At 41.6% G+C, this 22,547-nt stretch overlaps 2 protein-coding genes across 3 annotated transcripts; one reads left to right on the top strand and one right to left on the bottom strand.

The window, feature by feature from the left end:
* The first annotated feature begins 3,386 nt into the window (after positions 1 to 3,386).
* Positions 3,387 to 9,048, top strand: znf524 (zinc finger protein 524). Its single transcript, XM_018095480.2, has 3 exons — positions 3,387 to 3,571; positions 5,673 to 5,775; positions 7,544 to 9,048. Exon 3 carries the CDS (start codon positions 7,605 to 7,607, stop codon positions 8,928 to 8,930), a length of 1,326 nt encoding a protein of 441 aa, XP_017950969.1. The 5' UTR covers positions 3,387 to 3,571; positions 5,673 to 5,775; positions 7,544 to 7,604; the 3' UTR covers positions 8,931 to 9,048.
* Positions 9,049 to 15,407: 6,359 nt separating this feature from the next.
* On the bottom strand, positions 15,408 to 22,540 carry znf628 (zinc finger protein 628). Of its 2 annotated transcripts, none has more exons than XM_002941887.5 (2): positions 22,451 to 22,540; positions 15,408 to 20,524 (listed from the first exon to the last, which is right to left on the bottom strand). In XM_002941887.5, the coding sequence occupies exon 2, from the start codon at positions 20,512 to 20,514 to the stop codon at positions 17,227 to 17,229; it is 3,288 nt and encodes a 1,095-aa protein (XP_002941933.2). In that variant the 5' UTR covers positions 20,515 to 20,524; positions 22,451 to 22,540; the 3' UTR covers positions 15,408 to 17,226. The 2 variants fall into 2 exon arrangements, with proteins under 2 accessions (XP_002941933.2, XP_031761232.1); XM_031905372.1 differs by having other exon boundaries at positions 22,404 to 22,486.
* Between the last annotated feature and the right edge of the window lie 7 nt (positions 22,541 to 22,547).

Genomic DNA, 22,547 nt, shown 5'->3' with positions numbered 1-22,547 from the left:
CTGAAAAGACTGTTTTAACTTTATCCCTTCCTGACTTCCTTCATCTCTAACTCTTATCCCCTTTTCTTTCATTTCACACCTGCATCTTCACTCACTTCAGCTTTCAGTTGGTGCACTGGTGCTTACTCCATCCTTCCCACAAGGAACTCCAGCCCACCATGATGATGTTACAATTGCCATTGGGACAGTATTTGCTCTGGGCACCTCTATCCAGAAGCAGCCTGGTGCACACAAAAATGGAGCAGAATCAGCTTTTCCATTCTTTTAATGCTCAACTCCTTGTCTATACCTTTTTGAGAAAACCTAGCAACCAGAAAGTGTAGTGTAGTAAACCTCACTACAAACAGATTGTTATCACATGTCAACTTGGCCACCTTTGAAAATGTTAAAGGCTTACTGGTTGGTTTATAGGCCCAAAATGATGGTTTCCCTGGCTGTGAATATCCTATTGGGGATCATTCACAAACTGATCAGGAAGGCTGTCTTCCCCTAACTCATCGTGGGCCTCCCTCAAATGCCATTATGCCATTATGAAAAAGGCAATATAAAGATGGAAACAGGAGCCCATTATACAGTAAAAGTACCACTGGTCTGCATTTACCACAGGACATGTTCCAGAAACTCTGCCTTCAGGAAAAATCTATCTTTACCATGGCTAAAGTATGTGCCCATGCTACATGACATAGGGAGCGCCAGCACAATAAACCACAGTGGACAGTGAGAGGCAGTGCTTTTTATATATTATACATATCTATTATACATCTACTGTATATTATATCCACATCCATGAATAAGTTTCTTACCCTGCATAAAAACACACATACTTATGCTATACATAAGACACAGAATGGATTTAACAGCACTCTGTGCAACTATACAATAAGTCATCAATTTTAGCTTTACGGCACTTGCAGCTGCATTTATATATGAGCCCTGATTATGTTTTTGGTACTAGGTATGGAGTTATTAAACTAACCCAATATCCACTATTTATTTATTTTTTCTGTAAATCCATAGCAGTAAGATTTTAAATTAATTATAAAATATGCATTATAGTACAGTGTTGGACTGAACTGGTGGGACACTGGGAAAAAACCCAGCGGGTACCATCACTCAGGGACCTCGCCAATCCAGGTTTGCTCCCTGGGTGGTGGGTTCACTGATTATGTTAGGGAACTATTCCTGAAGCATGTGAATTCAATTATTAATGTTGCTTGCATTGCCAAACTGTTCTCCGGGGTGCTGCACCATTCTGTTCTGGAAAACTATACCCCCAGAATGGGTACTTAATCAACAAATAGATATTGAACTTTGCTGTAGATAATAATCTTGGCTGTAGCAAGCAATGCCAGGCAGCAGCTGCAAGGGCAAACAAGGTTTTGAGCTGTATTAAAAGGGGTATAGATTCACGGGAGGAGGGGGTTATTCTTCCCCTTTACAGAGCGCTGGTAAGGCCCCATCTAGAATATGCTGTCCAGTTCTGGTCTCCAGTGCTCAAACGGGACATTATTGAGTTAGAGAGGGTCCAGAGAAGGGCAACTAAGCTGGTAAAGGGTATGGAAAGTCTCAGTTATGAAGAAAGACTGGCCAAGTTGGGATTGTTTACACTGGAGAAGAAGTGGTTCACCTCTATGTAAACTTTTAGTATGGTATAGAATGGCCAATTCTAATTAACATTTCAATTGGTATTCATTAATTTATTTGTTATAGATTTTGAAATATTTGCCTTCTCATTCTTCTTCTAACTCTTTGCAGATTTCAAATGGGGGTCACTGACCCTGGCAGCCAAAAAATCTATTGCTCTGTGAGGCTACAGTTTTATTGTTATTGTTACTTTTAATTTGCCTTCCTCTGGATCAACTAGAAGTTAGGCAGTTTATATATAGGCATTATGGTTAAACGCCAAGGACGTACGTCTTTTTTCAATCTAACTTACTATGATAGTTTATATCATATTAAGTGGCCTATTAAAGCATCCTACTAAACTGAAATATATATATATATATACATATATATATATATATATATCAGTAAATTACCCTTTTACATCTCTTCCCTTGAGCCACCATTAAGTGATGGGCTGTGAGCTACCTCAGAGATCACATGACAGGAAATAATGCAGCTCTTACTGTAACAAGGAAAAGCAAGAGAGTAAAAGACAGAACTTTGTCGGTTAATTGACCTAACATGTATGTGTGCACTTGGTTTGTTTGTGTGCACCATGAATCATATACTACTAAAAAAGTATATTTTTATGAAAAAAGTTTATTTAAATTTAGCAGGGTTTTACATATAACCTTTTTAATGTACTATATTTTATAGAGACCTACATTGTTCGGGGGTATCGTTACCCTTTAAGGGCAAGGGCACACGGTGCATATATCCACTTCATCTCAGCCCTGCATTTTTTTTCAGGCTAGGAGAAGCGGATCTGCTTGCCTACGCTGCACTATGTGCCTGCTCTAAAAACGACAGTAACTGACTGAGTGTGGGCACACAGAGCAGAGCAGAAGTCGGCCTGAAAAACACAAAAGCAGACATTTTTCAGGTTGACCCTCGGCCTTTCCACTCCGCGTGCCCACACTCAGGCAGTTACTGTAGTTTTTAGTGCAGGTGCATGTACACACACACAGACTGCGGATAGTCTGATTCAGTAGCTTATCAAGGCCTGTGTATGGGGCCCTCAGATGGTCCTGCATCACTGATATCTGGCTTTGTGCATGTTTAAAATGCCATTAGGACGAGGAACGTATTGGCGAGCTGTCTTCATCCTGACGGCCTCTATGCTGGCACTGCGATATAATGGTTTGGCCCAAGGCCTGAATGATACGATCAATTCGATATCACCCACTTCAAGGTGGGCATATCGGGGAAACAGGGCCGGAACTAGGGGTAGGCAGAAGAGGCAGCTGCCTAGGGCGCAATGATTAGGGGGCGCCAGGCAGAAGCCTCTGCTGCCTACCCCTAGTTCCCCTACTTTGCCATTGCCCCCGCCGCTAATGACAAGTGGCGGGGGCAATGACCCACGGCATCGCACCCCCCTCAAACTGCGCATGCGCGCCAACGGAGGGGGCGGGGCGGGCGAGGTGGCCAACTGGGTTGCCTAGGGCGCCCGGACGGCTTGGCCCGCCCCTGCGGGGAAAGATCAGCTCGTTTTGGCGAATAAGATCTTTCTATGGCCAGCTTGATTTGCAATGGTAAAACTGTGAGAATAAAGGATTTTAGCTACAGACTGGTTACTTCCTGTACAACTGTGACCCCTTGCCCATCGCAGCAGAACAGTGCAAGCTACTCTCTTTTTATGATGGCAGCACAAGGTCCAGCTTGTGCACATCTTCCCCCCTTTGGTTTGTGGTGGGAACGAATATTTCCTGCTCCGTTCCCCTGTTATCTGGAAATGCAGGGCACTCTTCCTGTGAGCTCACAGAATGCATTAGTTAAATACCCAGTAGCCAGGAAAAGGGGGGTGAGGAGGGGCTTGCTTGCAGCCGGCTGAGAGGGAAGGGAGAGGGTCGGCACTGCACATCTGTACTGGCTGCTTCTCACATACTAGGAACAATACGTCCCTCAGGTAACGGCTGGGGCTACTGCTCAGGTGCATCAGCTCAGCCCCCAGTTTACAGGGATGGGATCCATTGTTCTGCAGCTGGCATGCTACATGGGCATTTCCCAAATCTGTTCATGCAAGGAAAATTGTATTCTCTGCTCTTATTATAAGCAGGAGATGCATTATGGCATTCCCATGGTTAGTTCCATGGGTATTTAGGCTGATTTTCATTTTGGTGCCTGTTATCACTTTCTAGGCAAATGCACAGGACCTCGTACAGTGGCATCGCGTGCCAGCTTACCTTGCTCTTTATGTTCCACCAAAGTGCCAATGTGGCAGCCAGCGACAACCATGATATCATTCCTGTATGTATCTGTTGTAGTGTTTATGACATGCAATGGGATAGAACTGATGAATCTGTAAAATGCACAAGTGCGGGATCTATTATCCAGAATGCTTTCTGGATAAGGATATTCTGTCATTTGAATCCCCATACCTTAAGTGAACTAAAAATGATTAAAACATTAAATAAACCCAGTAGGAAAGTTTTTCCACCAATAAAGGTTAATTATATATATATATATATATATATATATATATATATATCTTAGTTTGGATAAAATAACAGGTTCTGTTTTATTACTACAGAGAAAAAGGAAATATGCTTTGAAATGTTGGATTATTTGCTTAAAATGGAGTCTATGGGAGATGACCTTCCTGTAATTTGGAGGTTTCTGGATAATGGGTTTCCAGATAACGGACCTTTTGTTAGAAGCAATATATCACAATACAGAGTGATATATTGTATATTTAAAAGATTGGTCACTGTTTAATACAAGAATAGAATCTAATATCTAAAAACCTATTATCCAGAAAGCTCTGATGCAATTTCCCATAGACTCTAAAAATAATTCTTTTTTTTTTATATTTAAATGAAGTATATTCTCCATAAAGCACTATGGAATGTGTCAGTGCTATATAAATAACAAGTAATAAAACAGTAGTTTATATTTAATCCTAACCAAGCTGTATGAATACATATTAGTTGCAATATGGATCTTTTTTCTTATTGCTCTTTATATAATATGTAAAATGTGTTTATAGCCTTTTGGTGTGTGATGAGCTAAATTATGGAACAATTCCATTAAATGGAAAACCCCAGGTCCCATGTAATCTGGTTATAAATTTGGGCACTGGAGATCTTTTATGTGCCTAGAGAATAGGGAACAGGTGTACACGTGCAAGTGATTTGTCCCCACAGAAGCAATCAGGATCTTTTGGGCTGGTAGCTGTGCATCTGGGACTTATTTATAACCCTTTGTCCTTTGCATGTGTGTATGTTTATTTAAATACTGCTGTTTGTGTATGCAGCACTGTATATTATATACAGGTATGGGATCTGTCATCTGGAAGACCCTTATCTAGGGACCATCTTCCATAAACTCAATTTGAATCAAATAAATAAGATTTTTAAAAATGATTTGTTCTCTGTAGTAGTTAAACAGTACCTTGTACTTGATCCCAAGATATAATTGATCTTTACTTAAGGAAAAACAATCCTATTGGGCTTAATAATGATTACATTTTTTTAGTAGAAGTTACGGAGATTCAAATTACAGAAAGGTCCTTTATCCGGAAAACCCCAGGTCCGACCTGTATTAGTAATTTTTTTCTCATATACTGAAACAGATTATCATCTAGCATTCCACTGGTACCAGTCTGCTTTCCCTGTTGTTATGCCTTTAGGATCTAATCTTCTGCAATCCAGCACAACAGCCCTGCAATAAATATATGCACCACGTGTATTGATATAGTGCAGCAACCCAAGTGGCCATGTAATGCCTAAAGAAGTCAGTACTTTAGCCATCTCTCCTTTAAACCACTGTCCGGTTGCTAGGGTAAATAACACCCTAGCAACCAGATAGCTTCAAAAATGGAGAGCTGCCATAGAAAAAGCTAATAAATAGCTGAAAAAATATCTATTAGCAGTATAATGCCAAAATGACTTTTCTTCTCCTTTAAAGGGACAAAAGGTAAAACCCTGTTTCTTTGTCCTATTTACTTTTTCACTTGAATGAATAGGATCTGTTAGATTCTCTTCACCTTTCAGCTTTTTTTTTTACAGGAAGACAAGATCCTCAAAATGAATGCTTTTCAACCACAAATTCTTTGGTGCTCCAACTTCTCCTGACAAACATGACCTACCGATGATCACAATGGACAAAAAGGTATGTTCAGTAGTTTTCTGCCCCGCTTAGACTCTTCTGGCGCTGGCACTGAAGGTAATCATGCTGGGAGCTGATGCTTGCAATGCACATTGCTTAGGCTAATGCCACACGAGGCGTAGGGCTGATTTTTCAGCAAGCATTTTTCCGCTTGCCGAAAAAATCAGCCCTACGCCGCGTGTGGCATCAGCCTTACTAGTGCTGGAACCGCCCAGTCAGCAGGTGAAATCTGTCAGCAATTCCCATCATGAGTGTGTGTTGGTTGCAGTTGGTGTTAGGTTGAGGAACTCATAATTAAATTGTTAACTATATAAACAACTGTAAGAAGAAAAAAAATACTATTTGTGAAATTCACAATTTTAATATAAACTGATGGACTTTCAAACAGGTTTAGGGTTAAAAAAGGGATTTAGCAACACTGAATGTGTTATATGTTTGGTACTGGTGTCGCCCCTAGTTAACTGAACCAGTTAACACAAGTGTTCCATGTTGCAAAATGCTTTGGACTTCTCTGCGCTGAAGCTGGCTATAGACAGTAATATAATAACAATAATATAGTATTATACTGAAATAGATAACCTCGCACAAGAAAAAAGTGGGTGCACAATGTGTATATAATAGATTTGCAAACAGAATAGAAAAGTACACAAGTACAAGTGTGCCAGTACTTGTGTACTTTTCTATTCTGTTTGCAAATAATATAGTATTAAACTAGTGATGAGAACATTTTTTTGCCAGGCATGGATTCACAGTGAAATTCCATCCACATTTCACCATTGTGGACACGTCAAAGATGCAGTTGCGTAAAAAAGGCACAGTCACATGACAAAAAAATGCTGTCACGTCAAAAAAGTAATGCAGTAGCTTTGTTTTTTTCTTGAATATTTCAGCAGTTTTGTGAATTTTACAGTGAAGTGAAACAGGACAGATTTGCTCATCACTATATATGTGGTGGCCCACCAAGCCTGACAGATAAACATGTACTATGGATATCAGTCAGTTCAGGAATTGGGCAGGTTTGAGAATTGTATATGCAGCTGCACCACATTGGCCACTGAATAATGAATGAAAAGATTAGAAAGTATAGAGAAGCACAAAAGTCTAGATCAGTGGGACCAGTGGTTTTTAAGCAACATGTTGCTCACCAACCCCTTGGATGTTGCTCCCAGTGGCCCCAATGTAGGTGCTCATTTTTGAATTTCTGGCTTGGAGGCAAGTGTTGATTGCATAAAACCCAGTGTAAGGCCAACCAAAGCTGGCCTATAGGCTGCCAGTCCACATAAGGGCTACCAAATAGCCAAATGATGGTTGCTGTTTGGATTTATGTAGCAATATAACAATAGAAACATTAGAAAGGCATGTGTGGTCCCTTGTACACTCAGCCATCTATTTAGACTGTGGGATAAGATACCAGGTCAGCCCATGTATAAACACATGTATAAACAGCCTTAACACATAAGGATGTGCTGGTGAGTAAATGTTTCTGAACTTTGCAGCCCCTTTTTAAAATAGTTTCCCCCTCATGTAATAAAAGGCACTAAGTTTCCCTAGGAGAAGTAACCCACAGCAATTAATAAGATGTTTGCTTTTAAACAGGTGACCAGTAAATGCTACCTGCTAATTGGCTGCTATGGGTTACTGCTCCTGGGCAAGCTTAGTGCCTTTTATTACATACCATAACCCCATTAGTTCTCAGAAATATAACTACTACCCTTCTTTGGTTGGTGTTTATATAGCAATATCATTTAACATTTTTATTCTTTATTTACAGTGCAGGATTTATAAAGAAGATCTGATCTGCTTTGGTTGATTAAATATTAGAAAACTTTGTCATGGAATCTGCAAATCAGAAAACACAGTATCACCAGCCGTGGAAGGTAGACCAGTCTCCATATAGTAGAGAATGGGCACCAAGGAAGCAGCTATGGACCTCTGACATGGGACTGCTTGACAGAGAGAAAAGCAGTCTCTTTCTAAAACCGCAGTCTCTGCTTCAGTATGCAGATAGCAGCAGGCAAGGTCTACAGTCCAGGTTTAGAGAAAATGGAAGCACACATCCCATCCTGCAACATTTACCTCCCAACAGCACAAGCATGAGAGAGGACATTGTTTTTCCCAATTTTTACAATCATTTAGGGTTTACGCAACACGATGGGCCATACTATGGGGCAGTCTCATCACAATGGATTGCTGCTGGGACAGAACTCATCAAATTAAACTCTGAACCTTTTACCACCCCCCTACTAAAACCTCCTTGGAGCTTTATACAAAACTCTTCTTTCCCAGAGAGAGATCGGATGTGGAATCCCGCAGTCAAACCACATTTACACTGTGAGTATCCACCTATGGAATCTGTCAGAAGTATGGAGCAGGACTTTCTGATGCCTTCGGTTTCTTACACATCAGATGCTAAAGATCGAGAATTGTATCAAGAGAAGATAAACTCATCTATTAATCATCCCTCAGAAGACCCAGCAATCGGCCTGCCATTGGCACTTTGCGAGCCAGAAGATTTTAGTTTCCACTCCAACAGCAACTGTCTCCCTGTCAATGGGACCATAGACCTCACAGATCCATCACAAGACAGCAAGGACGAGAGCACATGTGATAGCGAGGAAAATAAATTCCTCCTAATTGATGATCGGGGAATCCCGTACACAGTCTTCAAAAAGGATCTCATAAATTCGCCAGAAACTGGGGGCGAACTTGATGAGGATTCACAGATCCCCAAAAGGTTTCATTATTGCCCCGTGTGTTTCAGGTCATTTCTTTACCTCTCTGACTTGGAGAGACACAGCATAACGCACTCAGAGCACAAACCATTTGAGTGCAAAGTGTGCGGAAAGAGCTTTAAGCGTTCATCTCATCTGCAACGCCACAAACACATCCACACAGGGGAGAGACCATTTCAATGTATTATCTGCAAAAAAGGCTTCCGGGAATCAGGTGAACTTCAGAGGCACCAGAGGGTGCACACAGGGGAGAAACCATACCAGTGTGAACTCTGCCATCTACGCTTCACAGAACGCAACACATTGCGCCGGCATACTAAACGGAAACATTTAAAGGAAATGCTATACCAACAGGACCCTGGAGATAGCAGTGACTGGGGAGAGGTAATAGAAGACATTCCTACAGAAGATAATAACACAGAATGAATTCTTGCCAATCGTAATTAATCCCGTATTTTATACAGTTGTTTAACCTATCATTGTTGTGAACAGTTACTTAAGTCAGCTGACTTCAAATGTCAAATGAATGGGGTATTTACAGAAACCTAGGTATCGTTGATGTATTCATTGTACTTGAAAATTAATGTCTGGCAGAACTGTCTTAGAAACATAGATTTGTTAATTTAAAGGCATATTGGAATTTATATAAATGAAGTGATAGGGCAATGACACGTTTTTGGTGATTTTGCCCCTGCATTGGTTCCATTGGCTCTATGGGTCCATTTGGCTACTTATTGCTGGGGTAACAATGTTCAGAATATCCTCAATAAGTAGTATGTATTTTGATGTTATGATTCATAATTTCCAGCATTCCAGGCAGCAGAAGCCTTTAAATGCCAAGCACAAGCTACTGCCAGGCTACCAGAGTCGGGCATTGGCCACTTCTGCACTGGTACATGACAGGGACAAGCAACAGATCTTGGAGAGAACTCCTTCCATATCTGATCTGGTCCTCATTATAGAGGTGCTAAGCCAAGTTTGGGCCCCCTAACTCAATAGGCAGGGAGCCCTGTAATTCCCTTCAAGCAGTATTTACTAGCACGCTATATGTTTCTTGCAATGGCACTTATACTGTGCTTACAGGGGATCTATACTCAAAAACAAAAGGGTGCTTCTCTAAGCACGTTTACAATTTATAAATAATAGCCTTTGGTGCTGGAGTTTTCATCTGTCTGCACCTTTCCAATTTACATTCATTTTGTATTTTTAGCAGTTTCTGAGATATTTGCAGTTTTAGACTTCTAATATAAGGCTTTTTGCTCAGCTGAGAGTGAGCAACCTGAGGGTTAACGGAATGCAGAAGGTGCATAAAAAATGCAAAGACAATTAGGATCCCTGACACTCTGGGCCTTTAAAAAGCTGCTGAGCTAAAGCCTGCCTAGCAGTATAAAACTCTCTAAAACTGCAAATATCTCATGAAATGCTAATAACAGAATATTAATGTAAATTTCAGAAGTGCTCAGAGTACCACTCGGAATAAGTAAGAGACATTTCGTAACTCGTACTGGGCACAAAGTGTGGCACTCTAGCAAATTAGGGTTATAATTTAAACACAGTTGCCTTTTGTTAATGTTGACTGTTGCAAAATCAAAGGTGTCTTCTACATCTGTAGATCCTATGTACTGTATGAGGAGGTGCACCAAGTCCAGGATTTGGTTCGGGATTCAGCAAAGATTCAGCCTTTTTCAGTAGCCTTTGGCCAAATCCAAGTGTCTTGCTGAACCCAATCTTTAAAATCACGTGACTTTTGGCCACGTCAACACGGAAGTAAATAAAAAAAACTTTAAGTGTGCTCATCTATTTAACCCATCCATAGCCTTGCATATGCAAATTCAGATTTGGTTCGGTATTCGGACAAATCTTTCGCAAAGGATTTGGGGTCCTGCCAAACCCAAAAATAATTGATTTGGTGCATCCCTAGTATGATGTACAACAAAGGAGTGTGAGCACTACTCAAACCCTAGCCCCAGCTCTCTACTTTTCCACCCCATTCCACAGTGACAAGCTATTATATACCACTAATATTTATTCCCTGGATGTGGGCATAAAACAGCCCATGGTTGTAGTGTTCCAGGGAGTCACAAGTATGGCCCAGCACAGTTTAGTTACGCCACTGGTTGCTCTGATGAGGAAACCTCATGTAAACAATTTTAATAAAAATAATGACCCATAATATTTGAGGTCATTCTCTGCATATCTGCATTTACATGTTGCAAGTGAATTCCCAGGAGTAGACAACAGCCCCTTAAAAGTGGGCACAAATAGAAATTATTGCCACTGTTCTATAGAATCCAATCCAGAATGTCATATCCAATCAGTGACTCAAATGTATAAATAATAGTATGTAGGGATTGAGCAGCACACACAATGCCCTGTGCTCTCCTACTTTACTGTAAACTTATAAAAATTAGTACATTTCTCCTATGAGCTGAAAACTGGAGGGGTCATTTACGACCACAAGTGCAGTTAAGCTCCTGCAGTTTCCCCCACAGTGATTTGTGTGTTAAACCCCATTTGTTAAAGGTACTTGCGCAATATGTGCTATTTGCACTTTTAACTGCTGTTGGTGCTGCTCAGTCCTTCCTGCTTTGTGTTCTGAATCGATCACTGCAGTACCTATTGACATGGGGGGACCCTGGAACCAGCGCCACTCCCTGGCCAGACGATAGCTCCAGGGAGTCCTTTGCACCCAGCGTCAATAGGAGTAGCGCACTTGCAGCTAATAAAACAGGTGCAGGCCACACTCACACACTGTACACTGTAAACAATGTAAGCAGACTTCCATGTAATTGCATCTGTATAGCAACATATACAATATAACTGTGTTAGGCACAGGGTGACATTGCATAAGGCACAACACCACCTTGTGACCACAATGTTGCTGGGATTCCAAGAAAAACGCTGCAGTGTGAAAAAACATTGCGATCGTGCTTGAAATTGCACTTTGATGTAAATGAAACCCGAGGTTTCCAAAATGCTAATTTTTATCCCTTTTTTATATTAAGCTGGCCCACTAAAAGGTACCACCAACTATGGTCATATTAAAAAGCAATACCAATCCAATAGGTATGAATAAAACAACACTGTGCAACCAGAGTTTGCTGGGATTTCCCTGTTGGAATCTGGGAAGAAATTCCTTAAGGCTCCTAGAAAAGTCCATTTACATGGGTTTATCCTATAGGCTAAAGCTCACCCGCTGGGTTTAAAGCAGAAGCCAGGATAATAGCTGATCAGATTCCCAACTACAGACCGGTTTCGCCCTTTTTGGGGCTCATCAGTGTTTGGCTTTCTCTGCTGGCTGCCAGGTTTCTAAAGCAGCAGCAATACTCATTTACTCTTAAAGTGATACTGACACTAAGGGCTCTGGCACACGGGGGAGATTAGTCGCCCGCGATTAACTCCCTGTTCGCGGGCGACTAATCTCCCCGAGTTGCCTACCCCTGCCATCCCACCGGCGAACATGTAAGTCGCCGGCGGGATGGCAGACGCGGCGGCGCGATTTCGCGCAAATCGCCGAAAAAGACTCGCGAGTCTTTTTCGGCGATTTCCGGAAATCGCCCCGCCGCGTCTGCCATCCCGCCGGCGACTTACATGTTCGCCGGTGGGATGGCAGGGGTAGGCAACTCGGGGAGATTAGTCGCCCTCGAACAGGGAGTTAATCGCGGGCGACTAATCTCCCCCGTGTGCCAGAGCCCTAAAAAGGTCCCTGTAGGTCACGTTGATAATTTTTTGCCGATAGGGCTGGTTTTGTAAGTAATTGTTACTGGAAGTTCCTAAACCTGACTGTTGCCAACCTGACTGTCCCTTCTTAATGTGTCAGTTATAGCTTCTAATGCTAACTGCCTCCTGCTGCACAAATTTGGCCGCCCCTCAGAGGAACATGGATCAGATAATAAATCAGGTAATATAAAAGCATTGGGCAAATACATTTAAGGCAAATCTCTAATTATCACACAAAGACAATGTTATGATAGATGTAAAAAAAGGTTTAATTTCTGGTGTCAGTATCTCTTTAAGGGGAATTTATTATTGCCAAATTGTGGTTAATACATGATGACTTTTCTTTTGCATTGGGAAATCACCCAGGAAGACCTCATCCTAACAAGGGACACGTGACAAAATGCATCAAGTGGGATACAATATGTGTTGCCACATCCCTGCAGTTGCAACATTTGGTAATGATCCATCTGTTTATAATATCCAGGCATCCTTTGCTCCTGTAGCAAAAAAATGCACATTGACATTACTCTTCTATTTCAGATTGGTAAGAGACACTGGGATGTATAATGTGCCCCCTGTTAGGGTGAGGTGGGTAGCAGTAATATAGAGCCCCTTGAGCTGCTCACTGCAATGGAAACTGCAATAATGGACTCACAGCACCAACAGGACAGCCGCCTGTATGGACATCCTGTGGGTATCTTTTGTAAAGAGCTGTTGTAGAGCTTCTGTTGTACAAACTTAAACTGGTAGGTAAGGTAATGAGACCCTCCCATGCAGGATGCCTATGAGTATCTCTCTGCACAGTGTCACTGAAAGAAATGCGTCTGTGTGGTATGTGCTACTCACAGGCACCTTGCATTAAATGGTGTGTGGTCATCTGGCAGTTGTGGCTATTTCAAGCCAGTGGCTGAGAATACTCATACTGCAGTTATTACCTTCATGGACCTTGCCTACACGTGGTCAATAATGCTACAAACTGTAAATGTTCCAGGATTTTTATGGGCTGTACGTAACAGAACTTTTTTTTTATGTAAAAACAGATGTGCGTTGATGTTATGTTTGGAATCTGTCAGTTTCCCCTATGGATTAAAAAGATGTGGTTACATTTGTGGTTAATATACCAGACATGGTATACATGTCATATGTTCAATGACTGATATGTTATACAGTTCATTAAAGCAATCATCCTCCTACTGGTTACACTACTGAGCTAAATCTCACATTAGTGACTGGATACACTACTGAGCCAGGGCTCACACTAGTGACTGGATACACTACTGAGCCAGGGCTCACACTAATGACTGGTTACACAATTGAGCCAGGGCTCACACTAGTGACTGGTTACACTACTGAGCCAGGGCTCACACTAGAGACTGGTTACACTACTGAGCCAGGGCTCACACTAGTGACTGGTTACACTACTGAGCCAGGGCTCACACTAGTGACTGGTTACACTACTGAGCCAGGGCTCACACTAGAGACTGGTTACACTACTGAGCCAGGGCTCACACTAGAGACTGGTTACACTACTGAGCCAGGGCTCACACTAGAGACTGGTTACACTACTGAGCCAGGGCTCACACTAGTGACTGGCTACACAATTGAGCCAGGGCTCACACTAGTGACTGGTTGCACTGCTGAGCCAGGGCTCACACTAGTGACTGGATACACTACTGAGCTAGGGCTCACACTAATGACTGGTTACACAATTGAGCCAGGGCTCACACTAGTGACTGGTTACACTACTGAGCCAGGGCTCACACTAGTGACTGGTTACACTACTGAGCCAGGGTTCACACTAGTGACTAGTTACACAGACACTATAAAGTATTTAGCAGTGTTTCTTAAACTGCAAATCCAACCTCAATTTGCCTCCTTACTCCACACAAACAGCACCAGGTCCTGCTGCTTCTTCACCAGCCATATTCTGCACTAAAACACCACTTTAAAAGAATGTATGGATATTGCACTCAATTCTTCTGGTTACAACTGAAGAGCCGTAAAAATACCTAAAAATGCATTGTTTTTAAATACCTGTAACATACAATGATCTGATCCAAAAAAAAAAACATGTGTAAACTGTCCTTTAGACCAACGGAGCACAATTCTAGAGAACAACATGGAATCATTGACATTGGATAATTAAGGCCTCAGTCACAAATGACTTCACCTGTACTGGAGCAAATGTCCTGCCCTAGCATGGCATTTGAGGCCTGGAATTGTGCACCGTTTTTTTTTTTATCTCAGAGGTTTGAAAGGCAACATGTGGAATATGCTGGGAGTTGGCCATAGGCTCATACGCCAGTAGTAAGGCTGCCAATTTGTTAGGTCTTAACAGCGATTATAATCTCTTACTTCAGACCCTGGGTGGTGCCCCTCTTCTTCAAAAAGTGTGTAAAGTGTGTTAAGTTTATTAAAGGAAAAGGAAAGGAACAATCACTGGGTGGTGCCAGTTTTTCCATCTCGGCAAAACTCATTTCTCCTCCACCAAACGGTATCATGCATTTGTGCAGTTAATGTTTTCATGGCATCTGCAATCAGACTGCCAGATGGAGTTTATCATTCCAGATTCCAGTGGGGTGACCTTTAAACCAGTCCATCTGATGCTTGGCATTGCAGTTTGTTTGCCTCCGATTGCCAATATAAACCTCACAATCCTGACAGAGTCATTTTAGACCGATTGTCTGGATACTTTTGCCATAAGAATTATACATGAGCTTGTCTCATAAAACACAGTCTTCCCCTTTCCTTCTGAAAATGGTCTCATCTTGCCGACTAGAGCTCACACACTAACCAACCCCAAAAGCGGATATTTCAGCCCTGTCAGACAACTGTAGGGACACATGTGTGCTTCCAAGAAGTGACCTGCCTGTGTGCTGCCTTATCAGCGATACTTCAACACAGGGTTTTAGTAGTGTCTGGATCATTTCCATTATGTTCTCATCTTGTCGTCATCCATCTACATCATGTGTATCACTGCTACAGACCACTGCCTTTCAACTGGTCTTGCATTATCATCTAGGGTGGGATATTATTATAAACACTTCATTTGTATAAACTCAGTTTGTGTTTTGATAAATCCATTCTACCCACAATTAAAGGGAAAAAATACGAAAAAAAGATTCTAAAATGGCTGTGTGAAATATGTATGCATGGCAAATAATTGGAACCCGTATATATATATATATTTTATATTTTTTATTTCAGTGAGTCTCAGAACCCCATCCTTACCTAGTTCCTTTACATGAGTACTGCTAAAACCAAAGTACAGCATTTAGAAGCATGGGTAAATGTATATGTGTGCCATGCAAATAAGTGGTTTGATTTTTTTTTTCTTTTTGCAAAGTAAATCATTTCAACAGTACTTGCCCTACTTAAAGGGGTTGTTCGCCTTCACAATAAGTTTAATTATGATGTAGAGAGTGCTATTCTGATACAATATGCAATTGGTGTTAATTTTTTACTATTTGCAGCTTTGGAATTACTTAGCTTTTTGTTAAGCAGCTCTCCAGTTTGGAATTTCAGCAGCTATCTAGTTGATAGGGTCCAATTTAACCTAGCAACCAGGAAATGGTTTGAAAGACAGACAGGAATATGAATAGAGGAGGGCCTAAATAAAAAGATAAGTGATAAAAAGGAACAATAACAATAATAATAAAACTGCAGCCTCACAGAGAAATAGTTTTAGGCTGCTGGAGTCAGTGACACCAATTTAAAAACTGGAGTCAGAAGAAGGTGGAAAAACTATTCAAAATAAAAAATGAAGACCAATTGAAAAGTTGCTAAGAACAGGTCATTTTATAACATACTAAAAACTAACTTAAAGGTGAACCACCCCTTTAAGACCAACCAAAGCTTACAGGCACAATGGGGATCCTAAACATTTGAGTGCTTAATAAGTACAATTAAGAACATAATATTACCGTTACAGGGAAATACAGGCTTACAATGCAGACACAAAGGTACAAATGAAATCTGTTAATAATAAACATCATAAACTAACTCAAGGTGACTCCCTTTCGTAACATAGTCAAGCCCAAGTCTGAAATGCTCCAGGTAGGTCTCAGGAAGTAAAGGCATATAGCATTCCTAGGGACAATGCCTAGGGTGCTAAGGATAAGTGCCTTTGGTAAGGCATTACTTTTAATGCACTTTATACAAAAGTTTGTATGTAGGTCTTGTTTCCTTTGTGTGCCATAACACATAACTGAACTGGTTATGCACCCAGCACATTATTATTGTTTTACTTGTTAAAAATGCACACTGGAAAAAAAACCAGTCATAAATACCAGGACCAGTGTCCTGAGATCCAGTTCAAAATGTGCTCGTATTCAACATTCTTTCTGGTCCCAAAATAATAATTATAAAAAAGGGCTACAATTTGTAGAATAGTAATTTAAAAAAAAAAGTGCTAGATAGTGAAGCAGGCTATTGCTCACAAAGCAAACCTTAATTCAATAACAAATGTCTGTTTTTAAGTCCATGAATTGGTTTTGCATTGCTGCAGAAGCCAACCACTGGTGCAAAAATTTCATGTTAGACCTGTAGGCTCCTGAACAATGACTTACGGAGATCACAGATTTAGAGAATGAAAATGGTAGGAGAAAGTCTTTAGGTCATCTTCGATCTATATTGGAAACCACTCTGCCACTTTTAGCTCATTCTTGTTCCCAGCTCAAACTTTGCTCTTTAGTCTTCCTGTACTGGAAAGTTCATGCACTGAAGGCTTTTACGAATGAAGGATAAATTCACCCTCATTAAGATCAATGCATAACACAGTTCATAATATACATATAAATATATTAGTATTTTAGACTTCACTGAACATCCCAATCTAGGATGAACAGATCCTTCATTCACACGCCACCTCTCTGATGCCTAACTGGCAAGTTACACAGTACACTAATATCAAACTTAAAAATATTTGGACAGTGGCAAAAGTGGTCACAGCCCGAGGTCTCTCAAGCTAAGACCTATGCATGCATTATTTCTAAAGCTATGTTTAAAATGTATGGACAAGTTGTACTTTGGGTACAGTCTGCACAATCTGAATAGAGGGTAGGCCTTGCTGTAGTCCCTGCACGGGGCTTTTCTGGACCAGCTCTACTGTTGGTATGGTTTGGTTCTCATTTGTAGTTGTGGGTATACTTTGAAAATTTTGCACATTTTGGATTGCTTGGATACCCTGATTGTTTGGAATGGCCCTCAGTTGCAGATTCTGCAAAATCTGGACAGTGCCAGGATTATGGTTATTTGAAACCATCTGTATATTCTGGCCACCTTGCAAGCTATGGGTGTTCTCTACAACTTGAACATTTTGATCACCCTGTATATTATCCACTACTTGAAGGGTCTGCTCTCCCTGAGAACTCTGTATTATAAATACCTTTTGACCTGCAGGAATAGCAGTTGTGGGTTTCTGCAAATTAGTCATGGCCTGTATTTGGACATTTTGAACATCCTGCAAATTTTGAATGTCTTCCACTTCTTGCACACACAACCGTGTCTGTTCCCCATTAGCATTTTGAAGAACAATAACATTCTGTAAGCCTTCTTCAGTTTGCAAGGTCTCAATATGGACGTCATGAACATCTTCCATGGACTGCAAGTTTTCTACACTCTCTCCAGCACTCAAAATCTCTTCTGGAGAATTTTGCACCACAATTAAATTTTGGCTTTCTTGTAAGCCTGTTACTCCCTGTGATCCAGACAGGGTTTGGATTTGAATATTTGACAGATCTGGCGTATTTGCCACTGCCTGTACATGTACATTAGAGATAGCCTGGGCACTTGGTACAGTTTGAATCTGTAAGTTAGGAATTTCTTGAGAACTTGATACAGTTCGAATTCGAATACCTGAAACATCTTGGGGAGTTGTTGAGGTCTGAATATGAACATTAGCCATGTCTCTTGTCATAGGGGCTGGTTGTATCTGTATGTTTGGGGTCTTCTGTGAGGAAGAAATTGCATTTATCTGCATATTTGCTAACTGATGAGAACCTTGATCACTAACATTCTGTAGCACAAGTACATTTTGCCCCAAAGGTAGTGATTGGGTTCTTGGAGAGCCCTGTATAGCTTGAAATTGCACATTTTGAAGAGTCTGAATATTTGGGACAACATGTCCTGTATTAGGCATTATAACAATATTATGATTAGGGGCAACATTAAAGGGTGCAGCAGGCTTTTTCTGCTTGGAACGCCTGCGTCCTGGTTTGCTCTGCAAATTCCTTTGCTGTGAATTATCCTGTACTAGACTCACACTGGAAGTATTTACAGCTATAGGTACCTTCTGCTGGGTTTGAAACAATTGGGTATTTGGCAGCAATAATAACTTTGGAGTATTTTGTTGCACAACTTGCACCAGTACAAAAGTTTGAGGATTGGAACCACTGGGTTGGTTGCTTCCTTCAAAGGTTAGGGGTGCAGGCATACTAGGTATAATCTGCACTCCTGGATTGTTTGGTAAAACCTGTATATTTTGGGAGTTCTGAATATTCTGTGTGGAGTTCTCTGTGGTTACCAAAGTAGCCGAAACATGGGTACGCAAATGCCTCTGCAAGTAAGATGACATGACAAAGCTTTTACCACATACTGTACATTTGAAAGGCTTGTCACTGGAGTGCGTGCGCTGGTGTAGCTGCAAGTTGGAGGAATGAGTGAAAGACTTATCACATTTGTCACACTTGTAAGGCCTTTCTCCTGTATGGGTTCTTTCATGCTGACGCAGATTAGAAGTCTGAGTGAAGGTCTTTCCACACATCAGACAGGTAAATGGGCGCTCGCCAGTGTGTAACTGTCGATGCCTGCGTAAACATGAGGTGTTTTTGAATGATTTGCCACAGTCAGTACAAGTGTATGGACGTTCGCCTGTGTGCTGTCGAAGGTGGTACTGATAATGGGAGGACCATTTGAATGTTAAACCGCATTCTGCACACTTGAATGCTCTGACACCTGTATGTACCCGCTGATGGATGGATAAAAGCGAAGATCTCTTAAAAGCTTTCCCGCACTCTGAACATTTGTAAGGGCGTTCTCCAGTGTGGTCTCTCATGTGATAACGAAGTCCCGATGTACCTTTAAACACTTTACCACACTCTGTGCATTTGTACTGACGATCAACCGTTTCTGTCGCCGGTGTAGCAGTAGATGGCTGAATGATTTCTGAGGTCTGTGGGCATGTGACCTCAGCCTCTGTTTGAATAAACTGTTGCTCTTCTGTGTGAGTTCTTTGATGTACCAAAAGGTTTGAAAGTTGTACAAAGGTCTTCTCACAGATGGAGCACTTGAATGGCCTTTCGCTGGAGTGACAGTGTTGGTTGTGGCGAGAGAGCCCAGAAGGATTTTTGAATGTTTTATCGCAGTTTGTACATGGATATATCTGTTCTACGTGGGTCTGTTGATGGCCCAACAGCAAATCTTCATTTTTAAAGGTCATTTCACAATCACCACATTTAAACACCATCTCTACTGTCTCCACAGCAGCTGTAGTTGTCAGATACACTTCAGCTTCAGCATGTACAAACGCCTGCTCAATGGCATGAGACTGCAAATGCTTTTGCAAAAAAGAGTCAGAAATAAACACTTTACCGCAAATTTCACATTTATGAGAAACCCCTGCAGAGTGTGTGCGCTGGTGAAGCAGGAGGTTGGAGGAGTGGGTGAAAGACTTTCCACAGTCTTCACATTTGTATGGACGTTCTCCTGTGTGAATTCGCTGATGTTGCCGAAGGTTAGTAGACTGTGTGAAAGCCTTCCCGCAAATGGCACACTCATAGGGTCTCTCACCCGTGTGAATATTTCTGTGTCGTCTTAAACTTGATGAGTTTTTGAAGGCCTTCTCGCAGACATTACACTGATAAGGCCTCTCTCCTGTATGTTGCCTCACGTGATACTGATAATGAGAAGACCACTTAAATGCCATTCCACAAATATTGCACTTGAAGGATTTCACTCCTGTGTGTACGCTCTGATGGATCTGCAATAGTGAAGAGCGCTTGAATGCTTTGCCGCAGCTCTCACACTTATAGGGACGTTCTCCAGTGTGGCTCCTTTGATGATAAAGCAGAGCAGATGATCCTTTAAAGGCTTTGGGGCATTCTGTGCATTTGTATGGCCTCTCTCCAGTGTGAGTCCTTTGGTGATGAATCAGTCTTGAAGACCATTTAAACACTTTTCCACACTCATGACACTCATACTGATGATCATTTGATTCTACAGTTTGCACAGGGGGTTGTTGAACAGATGTCGTCTGGAGTTCAGACATTTCCAGTTGCTGTGCCCCAACCATCTTTACAGAACTATAATAATAAAAGAATAATGGTTAGAAAAAAAAAGTCTGTTAAATAATTTCTGCATCTTACCAAAAATCTTCCTCTACCACAGTAAATATATACAACCTTAAATCCAAATAAGTGACTTCCCTACTTTGCAGTTACCTCTGATGATTATGTGCACTTATGGCTTGCACATACCTCTTCATTTGTCCAGGGGGTCTCTGTACATGAGATCAGGTGGTAAGAGAGAACTGAAAGCCATGCCATAAATAAGAAGGAAGTTTTAAAGGAAAATTCAACTCCCCACAAATAAAACTCTCATCTGGCCTGTTACATAGAAAAATGTCCCTGTTTGTGAACCAGGCGAAAAATGCAGAGAAGCTCTCTTCAGTCAGTTTGCAGACATGGATGCACTGTTGATCCCAGACTTGCTCCTGCAAGGTCTGCATTGGCAAGCTGACAGAAGAGACAGAACAAGACTTTTGTGAACTTCACTGCATTATCTGCATTTTTATGTCAGGTTCATATATAGGGTCACTTTTCAATGTAACAGACTGTGTAGGGAGGGTGCAGGGCTGATGGAGGCCAGTTAAAGAGGTTTTTGTTTCACGTTTCCCACTCCCATATCTAAGTGGCAGATCTGAAAGCTAGGCGACCAACTTTCTAAACTGTGACAAGAGATACCACAGTTTTTCTGGTACAGTGACAAATATTTGTACTAATTAATGTAATATTTTATATTACACCAGTGATCCCCAACCAGTGGCTCAGGGGCAACATGTTGCTCACCAACCCCTTGGATGTTGCTCTCAGTGCCCCCAAACCAGGTAGTTATTTTTGAATTCCTGACTTGGGGGCAAGTTTTGGTTGAATAAAAACAAGATGTACTACTAAATAAAGCCCGCTGTAAGCTTATAGTGTGCATAGAGGCCCCTAATAGCCAATCTTAGCCCTTATTTGGCTCCTCCATGAACTTTTATGATGCTTGTGTTGCTCTACAAGGCTTTTTATGTTTGACTGTGGCTCATGAGGAAGAAAGGTCAGGATCCCTGCATTAGTTGGTGACCTGGACAACTAAACCACCACAGTGGAAACCCTACAGTAGTGTCTATGAAGATTCTCATTCATCCAGGTCATGATATACAGTATCTAGTAGAATTAAGTCTAAAACAACTGGACTTTTCGGAGTTTTTTCCTTGAAAACGTTTCACCACTCATCCGAGTGGCTTCTTCAGTATTTGAATTGAAGAAGCCACTCGGATGAGTGGTGAAACGTTTTCAAGGAAAAAACTCAGAAAAGTCCAGTTGTTTTAGACTTAATTCTACTAGATACTGTATATCATGACCTGGATGAATGAGAATCTTCATATTTTTTTTCTTTTTATTCTTTTTCTGCCCGCTCGATTATAGCCTTGCGCCAGCCCACTTCAATGAGGGGGGCATAAAATTAACTACAGCTCACTGTATGGGCTAAAGTGGAAGTGGGCGGCTAGGGTTGGCACTGGGCCATGATTGGGGCAACATGCACATCACTGCTCTATATACTATTTTCATATCTGTTAACTTTCAAACATAACAAAGGTTTCTAAAGGATAGCTATTTAACTCCACGGCCACTCCTGTGTAATCAATCCGCTCGTCCTGTGGGCGGGGGGGGGCGTTAGTCTCGGGCGGGCCCATGGGTTTTGCGCTTTACGTACTCGGTAACCAAACTCCCTGCAGTCAGAGAGCGGTAATATTGGGAAGGGGGCGCTTGCTAGGAAGCCTACATATTCTTTCCCCTACACAGGTTTGTGTACTGCTCGTTTTGTCACAGTTTTAGTTCCGGCAGAGGCGTACGGGAATTGTACAGTAAGGCGGGGTCAAACTTTACCCTCTAATCCGAGTAAGCGCATACTACCCACCATAGCCCTTCTCCCAACACAGGCCGCAGCCCCCAATCGCTACTTACACTTCATGCAAAGCGGTTAATTGCAAGCTTCTCGCCTCCAGTCCTACTGAAAATTCCGACCGCCACAAGTCTCATCACGCGAGACTAGCGTCACGAC

Source organism: Xenopus tropicalis, chromosome 7 (genome assembly GCF_000004195.4).
Source record: "Xenopus tropicalis strain Nigerian chromosome 7, UCB_Xtro_10.0, whole genome shotgun sequence".
Classification (NCBI taxonomy): Eukaryota; Metazoa; Chordata; class Amphibia; order Anura; family Pipidae; genus Xenopus; species Xenopus tropicalis.
The sequence above is the reverse complement of the archived record's forward strand: the minus strand, read 5'-3'. Positions and strand labels throughout refer to the sequence as shown.

What these genes read in the sequence shown, in the direction of transcription:
- znf628 (XM_002941887.5), bottom strand. Translation starts at nt 20,514, where the DNA reads ATGGTTGGGGCACAGCAACTGGAAATGTCTGAACTCCAGACGACATCT.
- znf524 (XM_018095480.2), top strand. Translation starts at nt 7,605, where the DNA reads ATGGAATCTGCAAATCAGAAAACACAGTATCACCAGCCGTGGAAGGTA.